Consider the following 21,040-nt stretch of genomic DNA (forward strand, 5'->3'; position numbering starts at 1 on the left):
CTCCTCATCATGTCGTCGTCTCCTCCTCGTCGTCTCCTGTCGTCTCCTCCTCATGTCGTCTCCTCCTCATGTCGTCTCCTCCTCATGTCGTCGTCTCTTGTCGTCTCCTCCTCCTGTCGTCTCCTCCTCATGTCGTCGTCTCTTGTCGTCTCCTCCTCCTGTCGTGTCCTCCTGTCGTGTCCTCCTCCTGTCGTCTCCTCCTCATGTCGTCGTCTCCTGTCTTCTCCTCATCATGTCGTCGTCTCCTGTCGTCTCCTGTCGTCTCCTCCTCATGTCGTCGTCTCCTGTCGTCTCCTCCTCATGTCGTCGTCTCCTCCTCATGTCGTCTCCTCCTCATGTCGTCGTCTCCTCCTCATGTCGTCGTCTCCTGTCTTCTCCTCATCATGTCGTCGTCTCCTGTCGTCTCCTCCTCATGTCGTCTCCTCCTCCTGTCGTCTCCTCCTCCTGTCGTCTCCTCCTCATGTCGTCTCCTCCTCATGTCGTCTCCTCCTCCTGTCGTCTCCTCCTCCTGTCGTCTCCTCCTCCTGTCGTCTCCTCATGTCGTTGTCTCCTGTCGTCTCCTCCTCATGTCGTCGTCGTCTCCTCCTCATGTCGTCTCCTCCTGTCGTCGTCTCCTCCTCATGTCGTCTCCTCCTCATGTCGTCTCCTCCTGTCGTCTTCTCCTCCTCCTGTCGTCTTCTCCTCCTCATGTCTCCTCCTCCTGTCGTCTCCTCCTCATGTCGTCTCCTCCTCCTGTCGTCTCCTCCTCATGTCGTCTCCTGTCGTCTCCTCCTCATGTCGTCTCCTCCTCATGTCGTCTCCTCCTCATGTCGTCTCCTCCTCATGTCGTCGTCTCTTGTCGTCTCCTCCTCCTGTCGTCTCCTCCTCATGTCGTCTCTTGTCGTCTCCTTCTCCTGTCGTGTCCTCCTCCTGTCGTCTCCTCCTCATGTCGTGTCCTCCTCATGTCGTCTCCTCCTCATGTCGTCGTCTTCTGTCGTCTCCTCCTCATGTCGTCGTCTCCTGTCGTCTCCTCCTCATGTCGTCGTCTCCTCCTCCTGTCGTCTCCTCCTCCTGTCGTCTCCTCCTCCTGTCGTCTCCTCCTCCTGTCGTCTCCTCCTCATGTCGTCTCCTCCTCCTGTCGTGTCCTCCTCCTGTCGTCTCCTCCTCATGTCGTCGTCTCCTGTCGTCTCCTCCTCATGTCGTCGTCTCCTGTCGTCTCCTCCTCATGTCGTCGTCTCCTGTCGTCTCCTCCTCATGTCGTCGTCTCCTGTCGTCTCCTCCTCATGTCGTCGTCTCCTCCTCATGTCGTCTCCTCCTCATGTCGTCGTCTCCTCCTCATGTCGTCGTCTCCTGTCTTCTCCTCATCATGTCGTCGTCTCCTGTCGTCTCCTCCTCATGTCGTCTCCTGTCGTCTCCTCCTCCTGTCGTCTCCTCCTCCTGTCGTCTCCTCCTCATGTCGTCTCCTCCTCCTGTCGTCTCCTCCTCATGTCATCTCCTCCTCATGTCGTCTCCTCCTCCTGTCGTCTCCTCCTCCTGTCGTCTCCTCATGTCGTCTCCTCCTCATGTCGTTGTCTCCTGTCGTCTCCTCCTCATGTCGTCGTCGTCTCCTCCTCATGTTGTCTCCTCCTGTCGTCTTCTCCTCCTCCTGTCGTCTTCTCCTCCTCATGTCTCCTCATGTCGTCTCCTCCTCATGTCGTCTCCTCCTCATGTCTTCTCCTCCTCATGTCGTCTCCTCCTCATGTCTTCTCCTCCTCATGTCGTCTCCTCCTCATGTCGTCTCCTCCTCATGTCGTCGTCTCCTCATGTTGTGTATTTTAGGAGGGCTTCCATAAGGCTCTGGGCATGGTAGAAGCAGAGTTCCTGGACCGGGTTGACTTCTACCAGAACTCCTGGCTTCCTGCCCGTGTGGTGGTGGAGGGAGCTGTACAGACGAGGAAGCAGGTACCTACCGTAGACATGCAGATATTCACTTTCACTAGGTAGCGGACAGGGTGGCGCTGTTCTGATGACATCCGCTGTCATGTTGCTTCTCTCCAGATCTACTTTGTCTGTTAAAACAAATGACATGTATGATACACGTGTAAATATGTGTAAACGCGCGCGTAGTTACGGCGTAAACGCGCGCGTAGTTACGGCGTAGTAACAATACACATATTAATGCAAAGTGTTAGCGTGAGACGTTATGAAATTGTAGGTATTGATGCAGTGTATGCGTCACAATAGGTATCGATCCCGTGTCTTAAGTTTGCAAAGCACTTTGTGACCAGTGAATTCCTGAGTAAATGTGATTGTTTTGTGTCCGTCCCCAGGTTGACCCCAGTGGCGAGATAGTGGTGTTTTCTCAGGGTGGTTGTCCCTGGAAGGAGCACCTGTTTTCCCTGGAGAAGGAGCTGAGCGTGGACACCTCCATTAAGTTTGTCCTCTACCCTGACCAGAACGGACAGTGGAGAGTCCAGTGTGTCCCAGCCGGTCTGCACACCTTCAATAACAGGTAGTGTACACTACCCAGATCGCCTTCAATAGCAGGTAGTGGACACTACCCAGATCGCCTTCAATAGCAGGTAGTGGACACTACCCAGATCGCCTTCAATAGCAGGTAGTGGACACTACCCAGATCGCCTTCAATAGCAGGTAGTGGACACTACCCAGATCGCCTTCAATAGCAGGTAGTGGACACTACCCAGATCGCCTTCAATAGCAGGTAGTGGACACTACCCAGATCGCCTTCAATAGCAGGTAGTGGACACTACTCAGATCGCCTTCAATAGCAGGTAGTGGACACTACCCAGATCGCCTTCAATAGCAGGTAGTGTACTCTACCCAGATCGCCTTCAATAGCAGGTAGTGGACACTACCCAGATCGCCTTCAATAGCAGGTAGTGGACACTACCCAGATCGCCTTTAATAGCAGGTAGTGGACACTACCCAGATCGCCTTCAATAGCAGGTAGTGGACACTACCCAGATCGCCTTCAATAGCAGGTAGTGGACACTACCCAGATCGCCTTTAATAGCAGGTAGTGGACACTACCCAGATCGCCTTCAATAGCAGGTAGTGGACACTACCCAGATCGCCTTCAATAGCAGGTAGTGGACACTACCCAGATCGCCTACAATAGCAGGTAGTGTACACTACCCAGATCGCCTACAATAGCAGGTAGTGTACACTACCCAGATCTTCTACCATAGCAGGTAGTGTACACTACCCAGATCGCCTACAATAGCAGGTTGCAATTTCAAACCCCCGAGCTGACAAGGTACAAATCTGTCGTTCTACCCCTGAACAGGCAGTTAACCCACTGTTCCTAGGCCGTCATTGAAAATAAGAATTTGTTCTTAACTGACTTGCCAAGTTAAATAAAAGTTAAAAAGAAAATAAAGAAAAGTCAAATGGCTCCCTACTCCCTACATAGTGTGCACCTTTAATAGTCTACTCTACATCTAGCTACGGGGAGGAACAGCTTCCTGAGTTGTAGCTACGGGGAGGAACAGCTTCCTGAGTTGTAGCTACGGGGAGGAACAGCTTCCTGAGTTGTAGCTACGGGGAGGAACAGCTTCCTGAGTTGTAGCTACGGGGAGGAACAGCTTCCTGAGTTGTAGCTACGGGGAGGAACAGCTTCCTGAGTTGTAGCTACGGGGAGGAACAGCTTCCTGAGTTGTAGCTACGGGGAGGAACAGCTTCCTGAGTTGTAGCTACGGGGAGGAACAGCTTCCTGAGTTGTAGCTACGGGGAGGAACAGCTTCCTGAGTTGTAGCTACGGGGAGGAACAGCTTCCTGAGTTGTAGCTACGGGGAGGAACAGCTTCCTGAGTTGTAGCTACGGGGAGGAACAGCTTCCTGAGTTGTAGCTACGGGGAGGAACAGCTTCCTGAGTTGTAGATACGGGGAGGAACAGCTTCCTGAGTTGTAGCTACGGGGAGGAATAGCTTCCTGAGTTGTAGCTACGGGGAGGAACAGCTTCCTGAGTTGTAGGTTTGTAGCTACGGGGAGGAACAGCTTCCTGAGCTGTAGCTACGGGGAGGAACAGCTTCCTGAGTTGTAGGTTTGTAGCTACGGGGAGGAACAGCTTCCTGAGTTGTAGGTTTGTAGCTACGGGGAGGAACAGCTTCCTGAGTTGTAGGTTTGTAGCTACGGGGAGGAACAGCTTCCTGAATTGTCGGTTTGTAGCTACGGGGAGGAACAACTTCCTGAGTTGTCGGTTTGTAGCTACGGGGAGGAACAGCTTCCTGAGCTGTAGGTTTGTAGCTACGGGTAGAAACAGCTTCCAGAGTTTTGTAGCTTGTAGCTAGGGGGAGGAACAGCTTCCTGAGTTTTGTAGCTTGTAGCTAGGGGGAGGAACAGCTTCCTGAGTTTTGTAGCTTGTAGCTAGGGGGAGGAACAGCTTCCTGGGTTTTGTAGCTACGGGTAGGAACAGCTTCCTGAGTGTTGTAGCTTGTAGCTAGGGGGAGGAACAGTTTCCTGGGTGTTGTAGCTTGTAGCTACGGGTAGGAACAGCTTCCTGGGTTTTGTAGCTTGTAGCTAGGGGGATGAACAGTTTCCTGGGTTTTGTAGCTTGTAGCTACGGGTAGGAACAGTTTCCTGGGTTTTGTAGCTAGGGGTAGGAACAGTTTCCTGAGTTTTGTAGCTTGTAGCTAGGGGGAGGAACAGCTTCCTGAGTTTTGTAGCTTGTAGCTAGGGGGAGGAACAGCTTCCTGAGTTTTGTAGCTAGGGGGAGGAACAGCTTCCTGAGTTTTGTAGCTTGTAGCTAGGGGGAGGAATAGTTTCCTGGGTGTTGTAGCTTGTAGCTACGGGTAGGAACAGCTTCCTGAGTTTTGTAGCTAGGGGGAGGAACAGTTTCCTGGGTTTTGTAGCTTGTAGCTACGGGTAGGAACAGTTTCCTGGGTTTTGTAGCTTGTAGCTAGGGGGAGGAACAGTTTCCTGGGTTTTGTAGCTTGTAGCTACGGGTAGGAACAGTTTCCTGGGTTTTGTAGCTTGTAGCTACGGGTAGGAACAGTTTCCTGGGTTTTGTAGCTTGTAGGAACAGCTTCCTGAGTTTTGTAGCTTGTAGCTAGGGGGAGGAACAGTTTCCTGGGTGTTGTAGCTTGTAGCTACGGGTAGGAACAGCTTCCTGAGTTTTGTAGCTTGTAGCTAGGGGGAGGAACAGTTTCCTGGGTTTTGTAGCTTGTAGCTACGGGTAGGAACAGTTTCCTGGGTTTTGTAGCTTGTAGCTAGGGGGATGAACAGTTTCCTGGGTTTTGTAGCTTGTAGCTACGGGTAGGAACAGTTTCCTGGGTTTTGTAGCTTGTAGCTACGGGTAGGAACAGTTTCCTGGGTTTTGTAGCTTGTAGCTACGGGTAGGAACAGCTTCCTGAGTTTTGTAGCTTGTAGCTAGGGGGAGGAACAGTTTCCTGGGTGTTGTAGCTTGTAGCTAGGGGGAGGAACAGTTTCCTGGGTGTTGTAGCTTGTAGCTAGGGGGAGGAACAGTTTCCTGGGTGTTGTAGCTTGTAGCTACGGGTAGGAACAGCTTCCTGAGTTTTGTAGCTTGTAGCTAGGGGGAGGAACAGTTTCCTGGGTTTTGTAGCTTGTAGCTACGGGTAGGAACAGTTTCCTGGGTTTTGTAGCTTGTAGCTAGGGGGAGGAACAGTTTCCTGGGTTTTGTAGCTTGTAGCTACGGGTAGGAACAGTTTCCTGGGTTTTGTAGCTAGGGGTAGGAACAGTTTCCTGAGTTTTGTAGCTTGTAGCTAGGGGGAGGAACAGCTTCCTGAGTTTTGTAGCTTGTAGCTAGGGGGAGGAACAGCTTCCTGAGTTTTGTAGCTAGGGGGAGGAACAGCTTCCTGAGTTTTGTAGCTTGTAGCTAGGGGGAGGAACAGTTTCCTGGGTGTTGTAGCTTGTAGCTACGGGTAGGAACAGTTTCCTGGGTTTTGTAGCTTGTAGCTAGGGGGAGGAACAGTTTCCTGGGTTTTGTAGCTTGTAGCTACGGGTAGGAACAGTTTCCTGGGTTTTGTAGCTTGTAGCTAGGGGGAGGAACAGTTTCCTGGGTTTTGTAGCTTGTAGCTACGGGTAGGAACAGTTTCCTGGGTTTTGTAGCTTGTAGCTACGGGTAGAAACAGTTTCCTGGGTTTTGTAGCTTGTAGCTACGGGTAGGAACAGCTTCCTGAGTTTTGTAGCTTGTAGCTAGGGGGAGGAACAGTTTCCTGGGTTTTGTAGCTTGTAGCTACGGGTAGGAACAGTTTCCTGGGTTTTGTAGCTAGGGGTAGGAACAGTTTCCTGAGTTTTGTAGCTTGTAGCTAGGGGGAGGAACAGCTTCCTGAGTTTTGTAGCTTGTAGCTAGGGGGAGGAACAGCTTCCTGAGTTTTGTAGCTAGGGGGAGGAACAGCTTCCTGAGTTTTGTAGCTTGTAGCTAGGGGGAGGAACAGTTTCCTGGGTGTTGTAGCTTGTAGCTACGGGTAGGAACAGTTTCCTGGGTTTTGTAGCTTGTAGCTAGGGGGAGGAACAGTTTCCTGGGTTTTGTAGCTTGTAGCTACGGGTAGGAACAGTTTCCTGGGTTTTGTTCCTTGTAGCTAGGGGGAGGAACAGTTTCCTGGGTTTTGTAGCTTGTAGCTACGGGTAGGAACAGTTTCCTGGGTTTTGTAGCTTGTAGCTACGGGTAGGAACAGTTTCCTGGGTTTTGTAGCTTGTAGCTACGGGTAGGAACAGCTTCCTGAGTTTTGTAGCTTGTAGCTAGGGGGAGGAACAGTTTCCTGGGTGTTGTAGCTTGTAGCTACGGGTAGGAACAGCTTCCTGAGTTTTGTAGCTTGTAGCTAGGGGGAGGAACAGTTTCCTGGGTTTTGTAGCTTGTAGCTACGGGTAGGAACAGTTTCCTGGGTTTTGTAGCTTGTAGCTAGGGGGAGGAACAGTTTCCTGGGTTTTGTAGCTTGTAGCTACGGGTAGGAACAGTTTCCTGGGTTTTGTAGCTTGTAGCTAGGGGGAGGAACAGTTTCCTGGGTTTTGTAGCTTGTAGCTACGGGTAGGAACAGTTTCCTGGGTTTTGTAGCTTGTAGCTACGGGTAGGAACAGTTTCCTGGGTTTTGTAGCTTGTAGCTAGGGTTCTGACGATGATGGAATATTGAATGGTAGTTATTTTTTGCTGACACTTCTCTTGTTCGCTCCTGAAGGCATCTGCTGCCATTTAAATACAATGAATAGAAGGGGGGGGTCCCTATTCAAGAATGGTGTCATAATGGGTGGACTGGTATATTCTCCTAGGTGTCATTTAATGTCAGACCATCACGTTTGTGATTCACACAGACAGAAAATACAGACGGACAGACTCTCTCTCCCCTGCTGATTGACTGGGTGTCACTAGGTAAAACAGCCCTCTGCTGATTGGCTGGGGTCACTAGGTTAAAGAGCCCTTTGCTGATTGGCTGGGGTCACTAGGTTAAAGAGCACTCTGTTGATTGGCTGGGGTCACTAGGTTAAAGAGCCCTTTGCTGATTGGCTGGGGTCACTAGGTTAAAGAGCCCTCTGCTGATTGGCTGGGGTCACTAGGTTAAAGAGCCCTCTGCTGATTGGCTGGGGTCACTAGGTTAAAGAACCCTCTGCTGATTGGCTGGGGTCACTAGGTTAAAGAACCCTCTGCTGATTGGCTGGGGTCATTGGTAAAACAAAGAGATGGAATAAATATCATCTCATGTTGTTGATAACCCATGAGGAAAATATCAACCTATGTTTTGATATGCAAATATATTCTAATACAGAGTGCTGAATGTTTAGTTATTTTATGCAGTTTGCTTTAGTTAATTATCATAGTTCTGGTTTGAAAGGTGTATTTGGAGTACACACACACACACACACACACATTTATAAACTGTGCACACATCTGTGTTGTTCTCCCCTCTAGCAGAAATCACACTTACAGTTTCCAATCAGTTATTTGTGGATAAGTAATTATTTTCAGGAGATTATTTTAGTAAGTCATTTACAATGCAATTCTGAAGTGGATTGCTTCTCCCGCAGGTCAAAAGGATAATGATAATGGATTCAAGTATGTAGAAGTCAAAGGGATAATGGTAATGGATGAAATTATGTAGAAGTTAAAAGGACAATGGTAATGGATAAAATTATGTATTAGTCAAAATGATAATGTTAATGGATTCAATTATGTAGAAGTCAAAATGATAATGGATGAAAGTACGTAGAAGTCAAAAGGATAATGGCAATGGATGAAATTATGTAGAAGTCAAAAGGATCATGGTAATGGATGCAATTATGTAGAATGCAAAATGATAATGGTAATGGATTCAATTATGCAGAAGGAAAAAGGATAACGGTAATGGATTCAATTATGTAGAAGGCAAAATGAGAATGGTAATGGATTCAATTATGTAGAAGGCAAAATAAGTCAAAATGATAATGGTAATGGATTCAATTATGTAGAAGTAAAAAAAAGGATCATGGTAATGGAATCAATTATGTAGAAGCCAAAATTATAATGGTAATGGATTCAATTATGTTGTCAAAATGATAATGGTAATGGATTAAATTATGCAGAAGTCAAAAGGATAATGGTAATGGCTGAAATGACGTAGGAGCCAATATGACAATGATAATGGATTCAAGTATGTAGAAGTCAAAAGGATAACTGTAATGGATTCAATTATGTAGAAGGCAAAATGATAATGGTAATGGATTCAATTATGTAGAAGACAAAACGATAATGGTAATTGATTCAATTATGTAGAAGTCAAAAGGATAATGACAATGGATGAAATTATGTAGAGTTCAAAAGCATAGTGGTAATGGCTGAAACGATGTAGAAGTCAAAAGGATAACGGTAATGGATGTGATTATGTAGCATGCAAAATGGTAATGGATTCAATTATGCAGAATGTAAAATGATAATGGTAATGGATTCAATTATGTAGAAGTCAAAATGATAATGGTAGTGGATTCAATTATGTAGAAGTCAAAAGGATAATGGCAATGGATACAATTATGTAGAGGTCAAAAGGACAATGGTAATGGATGAAATTATGTAGAAGTCAAAAGGATAATGGTAATGGATTCACGTATATAGAAGTCAAAAGGATAACGGTAATGGATTCAATTATGTAGAAGGCAAAAGGATAATGGTAATGGATTCAATTATGTAGGATGCAAAATGATAATGGTAATGGATGAAATTGTCGAAGGCAAAAGGATAATGGTAATGGATGAAATTATGTCGAAGGCAAAATGATAATGGTAATGGATTCAATTATGTCGAAGTTCTCACCTCTTGTCTGATCTCTACTTCTTGCAGTCGGGTCATAGTTAGTTATTTCACTGGTATGTTGTGACCGTTTATCATGGGGGGTGGTGACTGTTCATCATGGGGTGGTGACTGTTCATCACGGGGTGGTGACTGTTCATCGTGGGGGGTGACTGTTCATCGTGGGGGGTGACCGTTCATCGTGGGGGTGACCGTTCATCGTGGGTGGGTGACCGTTCATCGTGGGGGGTGACCGTTCATCGTGGGGGTGACTGTTCATCGGGGCGGTGACCGTTTATCGTGGGGCGGTGACCGTTTATCGTGGGGCGGTGACCGTTTATCGTGGGGGTGACCGTTCATCGTGGGGTGACCGTTCATCGTGGGGGTGACCGTTCATCGTGGGGGGTGACTGTTCAACATGGGGGTGACCGCTCATCGTGGGGGGGTGACCGTTCATCGTGGGGGGGTGACCGTTCATCGTGGGGGGGTGACCGTTCATCATTGGGTATATAATGCACCTGTGTTTAATGTGTTTAATAGGACAACGTTGATGTTTCAGGTCCTGGATGTTTCAGGTCCTGGACGTTTCAGGTCCTGGACGTTTCAGGTCCTGGACGTTTCAGGTCCTGGACGTTTCAGGTCATGGACGTTTCAGGTCCTGGACGTTTCAGGTACATTTGTAGTGAGAGGAGATCACTTCTCCTCAGTAGCTGCTCTTCATCCCGGTCCTGTGCAGTTTTCTGTGCGTAAATAAACCCTGTTAGTTTAAAGCCCATTTAGTGCCTTGTAAAAGGTGAGAGGGGATTGAATGACCAGAGGGTTGAGGCACATCTCTAGGCTTCAAAAGTCAGCTGCATGGTCTCCGTTCTCTCTCTCTTTCTCTCACCAATCTCCTCTCTCTTTCTCTCACCCATCTCCTCTCTCTCTTGCTCTCATCCATCTCCTCCCTCTCTCTTTCTCTCACCCATCTCCTCCCTCTCTCTTTCTCTCACCCATCTCCTCCCTCTCTCTTTCTCTCACCCATCTCCTCCCTCTCTCTTTCTCTCACCCATCTCCTCCCTCTCTCTTTCTCTCACCCATCTCCTCCCTCTCTCTTTCTCTCACCCATCTCTTCCCTCTCTCCACTCCAGGGAGGAATCTCATTAGAATTGGTTTTCCACTAGGATGGGCCGACACCTGACAGTGGGAAGAATAGGAGATTGTATGAGATGCTGCTAAGCTTTCCATTTAGTTCAATGTTATGCGTAGTGTAGATGCTGACAATGCCTAACAACCAGACCTGTATTTAAATACAATTTCAAATTATTCATATATTTTTTTTAGCTGGGCTTGGCTGCGTTTTTGCCTGGCGAATTGGAACCAATAGAAAAATCGCAAAACTGCAACCCCCACCCATATGACACTTTCGACAGGCTAGAGTAAATGCTGAAAGATTTGGAATAAGAGCATGAACCCTGGCCCGCTGACACCGTGCCTCCCCAGATGGCTGTGTCTGAGGGAGGAGGGTCGAGGGACGGGAACATGTTGGTGGATTGAAACGCAGCCTGTGGATCCAGATGGCAGCGCTTGATTCTCCCAGCAAGTAGCTGCTGCCGGTTCCGCTCCTGCAGGATAACAGGAAGAGTGTTGTTATCACCTGTGTCTCGAGTACGTAAACACCACCTGCGTAGAATAGACTATTTTTATCACTGCTCATCACACCAGGAAATGTGAGCAGAGCTGGTTCTTCCGTTCTCGTGCATGTTGGAGAGAGAGGGAAGATGAAGTAGTCATTTACATTTAAGTCATTTAATCAGCAATCAAGGAATTTATTTTCAGTATTTTTAGTTCACATTCTGAAGTGTGAAATGCAATTTATGAATTTCAAGTTATTTCTTCGCTACGTCCTATAATGTCATACAATTTGATTTGGTTATTTTACATTTTTACCTATACAATTAATGATGATTCACCTGTGGTCTTTCTGTAGGGATACTATTAAAACAACAGTATTGTCAGTTATCCAGAGAGGACTGGGTTTTGTTTTTTTGATATCTCACTGGTTCTCTTTCACCACTTTACACAGTGTGTGTAAAGGGACAGTGATGGGGACATTGCCCTGCCTTGGGTGCTGTCTTTCAGATGACACGTTAAACCGATGTCCTGGCATGGAACCTACCATAAGAGTAGGGGTGGTAACCTCCGTGTTCTGGCTAAATACCATCATGGCCACCTAAGTACCCCCACCCCTCCCCCGATTCCCAATGGGTGCTATCGCTCCTCACCTCTCCACCTGATAGCTGCTGTGTGGTAAGTGTTCTGGCACAAAATGGCTGCCATGGCATCACCCAAGTGGGTGCTACACATTGAGGGTAGATGCGGTGAGTTTCTCCCCCTACTATGTAAAGCGCTTTGAGCATCTACTGTAGGTGGAAAAGCGTTATGTAAATGCAGTCTGTTAGTAATAGTCCATAGCCTATCTAGTGCAGACGGAGGGTGTCGTTGACTCACGAACTCAACCAGTGACATATTTCAATATAACACCTCGTCTGTCATGTTTAAACGCCACTTGTCTAAAATTGCAACAGAAGGCCCCCGAATAAGATGAAGAAGTGCATGATGGTTGCTAGAAATAAGAGCTTTCTTCCCAACCTTATTCTCTCTACAGGGCACTCCCTTTCACCAGAGCCCAATGGGTAGCCTAGTGGTTAGAGCGTTGGACTAGTAACCAGCAGGTAGCCTAGTGGTTAGTGTTGGACTAGTAACCAGCAGGTAGCCTAGTGGTTAGAGCGTTGGACTAGTAACTAGAAAGGTTGCCGGATCGAGTCCACGAGCTGACAAGGTAAAAAAAATCTAACGTTCTGCCCCCTGAGCCGTTAAACCCACTGTTTCCCCGGGCGCCGAAGACGTGGATGTGGATTTTTAAGGCAGCCCCCCCCTCGCACCTCTCTGATTCAGAGGGGTTACATGCCCCCCCACCGCACCTCTCTGATTCAGAGGGGTTACATGCCCCCACCGCACCTCTCTGATTCAGAGGGGTTACATGCCCCCCACCGCACCTCTCTGATAGAGGGGTTACATGCCCCCCCCACCGCACCTCTCTGATAGAGGGGTTACATGCCCCCCCACCGCACCTCTCTGATTCAGAGGGGTTACATGCCCCCTCGCACCTCTCTGATAGAGGGGTTACATGCCCCCCCCACCGCACCTCTCTGATTCAGAGGGGTTACATGCCCCCCACCTCACCTCTCTGATTCAGAGGGGTTACATGCCCCCACCTCACCTCTCTGATACAGAGGGGTTACATGCCCCCCACCGCACCTCTCTGATTCAGAGGGGTTACATGCCCCGCCACCGAACCTCTCTGATGCAGAGGGGTTACATGCCCCCCCCACCGCACCTCTCTGATAGAGGGGTTACATGCCCCCCCACCGCACCTCTCTGATAGAGGGGTTACATGCCCCCCACCTCACCTCTCTGATACAGAGGGGTTACATGCCCCCACCTCGCACCTCTCTGATACAGAGGGGTTACATGCCCCCCACTGCACCTCTCTGATGCAGAGGGGTTACATGCCCCCCACCGCACCTCTCTGATGCAGAGGGGTTACATGCCCCCCCACCGCACCTCTCTGATAGAGGGGTTACATGCCCCCCACCTCACCTCTCTGATACAGAGGGGTTACATGCCCCCACCTCGCACCTCTCTGATACAGAGGGTTACATGCCCCCCACTGCACCTCTCTGATGCAGAGGGGTTACATGCCCCCCACCGCACCTCTCTGATGCAGAGGGGTTACATGCCCCCACCTCGCACCTCTCTGATGCAGAGGGGTTACATGCCCCCCACCTCGCACCTCTCTGATGCAGAGGGGTTACATGCCCCCACCTCGCACCTCTCTGATGCAGAGGGGTTACATGCCCCCCACCGCACCTCTCTGATACAGAGGGGTTACATGCCCCCACCTCGCACCTCTCTGATACAGAGGGGTTACATGCCCCCACCGCACCTCTCTGATTCAGAGGGGTTACATGCCCCCACCTCGCACCTCTCTGATGCAGAGGGGTTACATGCCCCCCCCTCGCACCTCTCTGATTCAGAGGGGTTACATGCCCCCACCGCACCTCTCTGATAGAGGGGTTACATGCCCCCCACCTCGCACCTCTCTGATAGAGGGGTTACATGCCCCCCACCGCACCTCTCTGATTCAGAGGGGTTACATGCCCCCCTCGCACCTCTCTGATTCAGAGGGGTTACATGCCCCCACCTCGCACCTCTCTGATTCAGAGGGGTTACATGCCCCCCACCGCACCTCTCTGATAGAGGGGTTACATGCCCCCACCTCGCACCTCTCTGATTCAGAGGGGTTACATGCCCCCCCCTCGCACCTCTCTGATACAGAGGGGTTACATGCGTTAGACACATTTCAGTTGAAGGCATTCAGTTGTACAACTGACTAGGTTCCCCCCCCCTTTCCTGGTCAAAAGTAGTGCACGGAATAGGGTGCCATTTGGGACAAATTCATGATGGTTGATTTTAGAAAATGAGCAAAAAACAGGTGGTATCCAGAGGATCTGCTGCTTTGATCCATTTGGCAGACTAATATTTGATCCATTTGGCAGACTAATATTTGATCCATTTGGCAGACTAATATTTGATCCATTTGGCAGACTAATATTTGATCCATTTGGCAGACTAATATTTGATCCATTTGGCAGACTAATATTTGATCCATTTGGCAGACTAATATTTGATCCATTTGGCAGACTAATATTTGATCCATTTGGCAGACTAATATTTACATTTACATTTAAGTCATTTAGCAGACGCTCTTATCCAGAGCGACTTACAAATTGGTGCATTCACCTTATGACCTCCAGTGGAACAGTAGTGCATCTAAATCTTTTCAGGGGAGGGGGTGAGAGGGATTACTTTATCCTATCCTAGGTATTCCTTAAAGAGGTGGGGTTTCAGGTGTCTCCGGAAGGTGGTGATTGACTCCGCTGTCCTGGCGTCGTGAGGGAGTTTGTTCCACCATTGGGGGGCCAGAGCAGCGAACAGTTTTGACTGGGCTGAGCGGGAACTGTACTTCCTCAGTGGTAGGGAGGCGAGCAGGCCAGAGGTGGATGAACGCAGTGCCCTTGTTTGGGTGTAGGGCCTGATCAGAGCCTGGAGGTACTGAGGTGCCGTTCCCCTCACAGCTCCGTAGGCAAGCACCATGGTCTTGTAGCGGATGCGAGCTTCAACTGGAAGCCAGTGGAGGGAGCGGAGGAGCGGGGTGACGTGAGAGAACTTGGGAAGGTTGAACACCAGACGGGCTGCGGCGTTCTGGATGAGTTGTAGGGGTTTAATGGCACAGGCAGGGAGCCCAGCCAACAGCGAGTTGCAGTAATCCAGACGGGAGATGACAAGTGCCTGGATTAGGACCTGCGCCGCTTCCTGTGTGAGGCAGGGTCGTACTCTGCGGATGTTGTAGAGCATGAACCTACAGGAACGGGCCACCGCCTTGATGTTAGTTGAGAACGACAGGGTGTTGTCCAGGATCACGCCAAGGTTCTTAGCGCTCTGGGAGGAGGACACAATGGAGTTGTCAACCGTGATGGCGAGATCATGGAACGGGCAGTCCTTCCCGGGAGGAAGAGCAGCTCCGTCTTGCCGAGGTTCAGCTTGAGGTGGTGATCCGTCATCCACACGGATATGTCTGCCAGACATGCAGAGATGCGATTCGCCACCTGGTCATCAGAAGGGGGAAAGGAGAAGATTAATTGTGTGTCGTCTGCATAGCAATGATAGGAGAGACCATGTGAGGTTATGACAGAGCCAAGTGACTTGGTGTATAGCGAGAATAGGAGAGGGCCTAGAACAGAGCCCTGGGGGACACCAGTGGTGAGAGCACGTGGTGTGGAGACGGATTCTCGCCACGCCACCTGGTAGGAGCGACCTGTCAGGTAGGACGCAATCCAAGCGTGGGCCGCGCCGGAGATGCCCAACTCGGAGAGGGTGGAGAGGAGGATCTGATGGTTCACAGTATCGAAGGCAGCCGATAGGTCTAGAAGGATGAGAGCAGAGGAGAGAGAGTTAGCTTTAGCAGTGCGGAGCGCCTCCGTGATACAGAGAAGAGCAGTCTCAGTTGAATGACTAGTCTTGAAACCTGACTGATTTGGATCAAGAAGGTCATTCTGAGAGAGATAGCGGGAGAGCTGGCCAAGGACGGCACGTTCAAGAGTTTTGGAGAGAAAAGAAAGAAGGGATACTGGTCTGTAGTTGTTGACATCGGAGGGATCGAGTGTAGGTTTTTTCAGAAGGGGTGCAACTCTCGCTCTCTTGAAGACGGAAGGGACGTAGCCAGCGGTCAGGGATGAGTTGATGAGCGAGGTGAGGTAAGGGAGAAGGTCTCCGGAAATGGTCTGGAGAAGAGAGGAGGGGATAGGGTCAAGCGGGCAGGTTGTTGGGCGGCCGGCCGTCACAAGACGCGAGATTTCATCTGGAGAGAGAGGGGAGAAAGAGGTCAGAGCACAGGGTAGGGCAGTGTGAGCAGAACCAGCGGTGTCGTTTGACTTAGCAAACGAGGATCGGATGTCGTCGACCTTCTTTTCAAAATGGTTGACGAAGTCATCTGCAGAGAGGGAGGAGGGGGGAGGGGGAGGAGGATTCAGGAGGGAGGAGAAGGTTGCAAAGAGCTTCCTAGGGTTAGAGGCAGATGCTTGGAATTTAGAGTGGTAGAAAGTGGCTTTAGCAGCAGAGAGAGAAGAGGAAAATGTAGAGAGGAGGGAGTGAAAGGATGTCAGGTCCGCAGGGAGGCGAGTTTTCCTCCATTTCCGCTCGGCTGCCCGGAACCCTGTTCTGTGAGCTCGCAATGAGTCGTCGAGCCACGGAGCGGGAGGGGAGGACCGAGCCGGCCTGGAGGATAGGGGACATAGAGAGTCAAAGGATGCAGAAAGGGAGGAGAGGAGGGTTGAGGAGGCAGAATCAGGAGATAGGTTGGAGAAGGTTTGAGCAGAGGGAAGAGATGATAGGATGGAAGAGGAGAGAGTAGCGGGGGAGAGAGAGCGAAGGTTGGGACGGCGCGATACCATCCGAGTAGGGGCAGTGTGGGAAGTGTTGGATGAGAGCGAGAGGGAAAAGGATACAAGGTAGTGGTCGGAGACTTGGAGGGGAGTTGCAACGAGGTTAGTGGAAGAACAGCATCTAGTAAAGATGAGGTCGAGCATATTTCCTGCCTTGTGAGTAGGGGGGGAGGGTGAGGTCAAAAGAGGAGAGGAGTGGAAAGAAGGAGGCAGAGAGGAATGAGTCAAAGGTAGGCGTGGGGAGGTTAAAGTCGCCCAGAACTGTGAGAGGTGAGCCGTCCTCAGGAAAGGAGCTTATCAAGGCATCAAGCTCATTGATGAACTCTCCGAGGGAACCTGGAGGGCGATAAATGATAAGGATGTTAAGCTTGAAAGGGCTGGTAACTGTGACAGCATGGAATTCAAAGGAGGCGATAGACAGATGGGTAAGGGGAGAAGGAGAGAATGACCACTTGGGAGAGATGAGGATCCCGGTGCCACCACCCCGCTGACCAGAGGCTCTCGGGGTGTGCGAGAACACGTGGGCAGACGAAGAGAGAGCAGTAGGAGTAGCAGTGTTGTCTGTGGTGATCCATGTTTCCGTCAGTGCCAAGAAGTCGAGGGACTGGAGGGAGACATAGGCGGAGATGAACTCTGCCTTGTTGGCCGCAGATCGGCAGTTCCAGAGGCTACCGGAGACCTGGAACTCCACGTGGGTCGTGCGCGCTGGGACCACCAGATTAGGGTGGCCGAGGCCACGCGGTGTGGAGCGTTTGTATGGTCTGTGATTAGATGGATCTATTTGATCCATTTGATTTGTTAATGGGTCTTCAGCATCCGTCTCTTTCATTCAGAAACGTTTCGGTGCCAATTGCCGCTCTTCCTACTTATTATTATCGTTCCAGTCAACTTTTCCTTTGCTGTGTCTGTCCTGAGAATACGGCCCAGTTATTCCGTGGAATTATTCAAGTTTATAAGGATTCGCTGCTCAAAGCCTACTAGATTATCTTTTGTGAATTATTATTATTATTAGTCAGAAGTAAAATGTTGTCAAAATTCATGAAATCAAGCAGGTGCCCTAGTTACCATTTTTCCTGAATGAATTCAAATCCTTCTTCATCCTTAGCGACCTCCATTCTCCATTCACACTTGACTTGTTCCTGCTTGTCCAGCCCGTCTTTCCTCCCTCTTGTGAGATTGGATATTGACTGAGAGAGCACCGTGTCACATTCCCCTCCACCCAATTTCCATATGTCCTCTTCCTCCTTATTAGTCCCTTTTCACACCTCAACAGATTCTCAAGAGGTTTCCAGAGAATATCCTCAGCTATATATTTTTTAAATAATGTGAACTACTGCTACTGAAGGTAATGCACGACACTGGCCCGACAGTTGCCCCTAATGTTACATATATCTATATATAGATAGATAGATATATGTGTGTGTGTGTGTGTGTGTATATATATATATATATATATATATATATATATATATATATATATATATATATATATACACACACACACACACAGACTAGATCAGGGATTCCCAAACTCAGTCCCGGGGCCTACCCTAGGTGCACATTTTGCCATAGCACTAGACAGCCGATTCAAATAACCAACTCCTAATTTTAGGCAGGTCAGTTAAGATTTGATTATTTTTAATCCACTGTTCTACAGCTGTGTACTGTTACAGAATGGAGATTAGATGTTAGAGCTGAGTACTGTTACAGAATGGAGATTAGATGTTAGAGCTGAGTACTGTTACAGAATGGAGATTAGATGTTAGAGCTGAGTACTGTTACAGAATGGAGATTAGATGTTAGAGCTGAGTACTGTTACAGAATGGGGAATAGATGTTAGAGCTGAGTACTGTTACAGAATGGAGATTAGATGTTAGAGCTGTGTACTGTTACAGAATGGAGATTAGATGTTAGAGCTGAGTACTGTTACAGAATGGAGATTAGATGTTAGAGCTGAGTACTGTTACAGAATGGGGATTAGATGTTAGTTCATAGAGCTGAGTACTGTTACAGAATGGAGATTAGGTGTTAGTTCATAGAGCTGAGTACTGTTACAGAATGGAGATTAGATGTTAGAGCTGAGTACTGTTACAGAATGGGGATTAGGTGTTAGTTCATAGAGCTGAGTACTGTTACAGAATGGAGATTAGATGTTAGAGCTGAGTACTGTTACAGAATGGGGAATAGATGTTAGAGCTGTGTACTGTTACAGAATGGAGATTAGATGTTAGTTCATAGAGCTGAGTACTGTTACAGAATGGAGATTAGGTGTTAGTTCATAGAGCTGAGTACTGTTACAGAATGGAGATTAGATGTTAGAGCTGAGTACTGTTACAGAATGGGGATTAGGTGTTAGTTCATAGAGCTGAGTACTGTTACAGAATGGAGATTAGGTGTTAGTTCATAGAGCTGAGTACTGTTACAGAATGGAGATTAGATGTTAGAGCTGAGTACTGTTACAGAATGGGGATTAGGTGTTAGTTCATAGAGCTGAGTACTGTTACAGAATGGAGATTAGATGTTAGAGCTGAGTACTGTTACAGAATGGAGATTAGATGTTAGAGCTGAGTACTGTTACAGAATGGAGATTAGATGTTAGAGCTGAGTACTGTTACAGAATGGGGATTAGGTGTTAGTTCATAGAGCTGAGTACTGTTACAGAATGGAGATTAGATGTTAGAGCTGAGTACTGTTACAGAATGGAGATTAGATGTTAGAGCTGAGTACTGTTACAGAATGGAGATTAGATGTTAGAGCTGAGTACTGTTACAGAATGGGGATTAGATGTTAGAGCTGAGTACTGTTACAGAATGGGGATTAGATGTTAGAGCTGAGTACTGTTACAGAATGGAGATTAGATGTTAGAGCTGAGTACTGTTACAGAATGGGGATTAGATGTTAGAGCTGAGTACTGTTACAGAATGGAGATTAGATGTTAGAGCTGAGTACTGTTACAGAATGGAGATTAGATGTTAGTTCATAGAGCTGTGTACTGTTACAGAATGGAGATTAGATGTTAGAGCTGAGTACTGTTACAGAATGGAGATTAGATGTTAGAGCTGAGTACTGTTACAGAATGGAGATTAGATGTTAGAGCTGAGTACTGTTACAGAATGGAGATTAGATGTTAGTTCATAGAGCTGTGTACTGTTACAGAATGGAGATTAGATGTTAGAGCTGAGTACTGTTACAGAATGGAGATTAGATGTTAGAGCTGAGTACTGTTACAGAATGGAGATTAGATGTTAGAGTTCATATTAGTACAGAACCTAGAATGAAGCAATGCATTTGTGTTGTATTCTACATACTATGTTTGGACTGGCTGTGGCTGTTACATAGGCTGCCAGTCTTGAGTTTCCTTCTGTGTCTCTCACCGCACGCACACAACTGCACCCTCGCCAGCCACAGCCTATGACAGGGCCTGGCCCTCGCCAGCCAGAGCCTATGACAGGGCCTGGCCCTCGCCAGCCAGAGCCTATGACAGGGCCTGGCCCTCGCCAGCCAGAGCCTATGACAGGGCCTGACCCTCGCCAGCCACAGCCTATGACAGGGCCTGACCCTCGCCAGCCACAGCCTATGACAGGGCCTGACCCTCGCCAGCCACAGCCTATGACAGGGCCTGGCCCTCGCCAGCCACAGCCTATGACAGGGCCTGGCCCTCGCCAGCCACAGCCTATGACAGGGCCTGGCCCTCGCCAGCCACAGCCTATGACAGGGCCTGACCCTCGCCAGCCACAGCCTATGACAGGGCCTGGAGTTCATATGAAAAACAGACAGAACCCTTGGCTTGTGTACTGTGTTACTGTGTTGTGGAAATGGGCTGTTTTCCTTTCCTGGGCAGTCGCTCTCTGTGTGTCCATCCTGCCTGACCTCAGTGTTCTCACAGTATCCCTCTGTCTTAGCCTGGTCCCAGATCTGTCTTGTGCTGTCTTGCCAACTCCTGCAGTTATTGGCAACGTGAACACTGTACAACCCACTCTGACTCCATGCTACCTCTGCTCTCCTCTGTGTCCCCTTCCTGCCCCGAGCCTGGAGGGCCACGTAGTCTTGAAAAACAGTGCTTTTCTGGAATCAGTCTTAGCCGTTAGGGGGTGACTTGGACTGTGTTCAGGTACTCTGTGTGCTCAAGCATATCCCTCTGTGTCCAACCTGCCTGTATTGACAATGTCTCTCTGTGTCCAACCTGCCTGTATTGACAATGTCCCTCCGTGTGTCTGTCCCAGGTTGTCTCTGTTGGAGGAGTGGCGTGGGGTACGTGACGATGCCCTGTCAAAGCTCAGTGGGATCCCCGGCTGTGTCTTCGTCCACGCCGGAGGTTTCATCGGTGGGAACAAGACCAAGGAAGGGGCCTTGGAGATGGCCCGCAGGACCCTGCAGGCTGCAGCCAAGTCCCCCTCCAAACACACCAACTGCACCTGATTTTAGCCAGTCCCGGAGGATGATTAACCAGGGAAGCTCTGTATCGCAGTGTGAACGTAGTTCTACCACACACACACACACACTCTCAATCACGTCACTGTTCGGTTAAATGAATTGTACTGTATGTGTGTTGTACTTGTTTTGCTATAAAAAAAATACTACATTTGATTTTGACCAAATGGATATCTTGTGGTGTTTGAGGAGTTGGGATTAGGAAGTTGTGTTTTGTATCTCATGAATGTCAGCCAAGAAGGTACTGGGAGAAAGAGAAGCCAACCAATGTCAGCCAAGAAGGTACTGGCAGAAAGAGATCCAAGAGAAACCAACCAATGTCAGCCAAGAAGGTACTGGCAGAAAGAGATCCAAGAGAAACCAACCAATGTCAG

At 48.9% G+C, this 21,040-nt stretch overlaps 1 protein-coding gene across 1 annotated transcript in view; it reads left to right on the forward strand.

The window, feature by feature from the left end:
• Positions 1–20,822, forward strand: part of myg1 (myg1 exonuclease) — a 42,402-nt gene extending 21,580 nt beyond the window's left edge. Inside the window, exons 5-7 of the mRNA XM_065002067.1 lie at positions 1,798–1,920; positions 2,289–2,470; positions 20,459–20,822. Of these exons, the coding sequence (XP_064858139.1) occupies positions 1,798–1,920; positions 2,289–2,470; positions 20,459–20,654 (501 nt within the window). The 3' untranslated portion in view covers positions 20,655–20,822. The remainder of the gene's footprint in view (positions 1–1,797; positions 1,921–2,288; positions 2,471–20,458) is intronic.
• Positions 20,823–21,040: the final 218 nt, after the last annotated feature.

This window comes from Oncorhynchus nerka, linkage group LG15 (genome assembly GCF_034236695.1).
Source record: "Oncorhynchus nerka isolate Pitt River linkage group LG15, Oner_Uvic_2.0, whole genome shotgun sequence".
NCBI lineage: Eukaryota > Metazoa > Chordata > Actinopteri > Salmoniformes > Salmonidae > Oncorhynchus > Oncorhynchus nerka.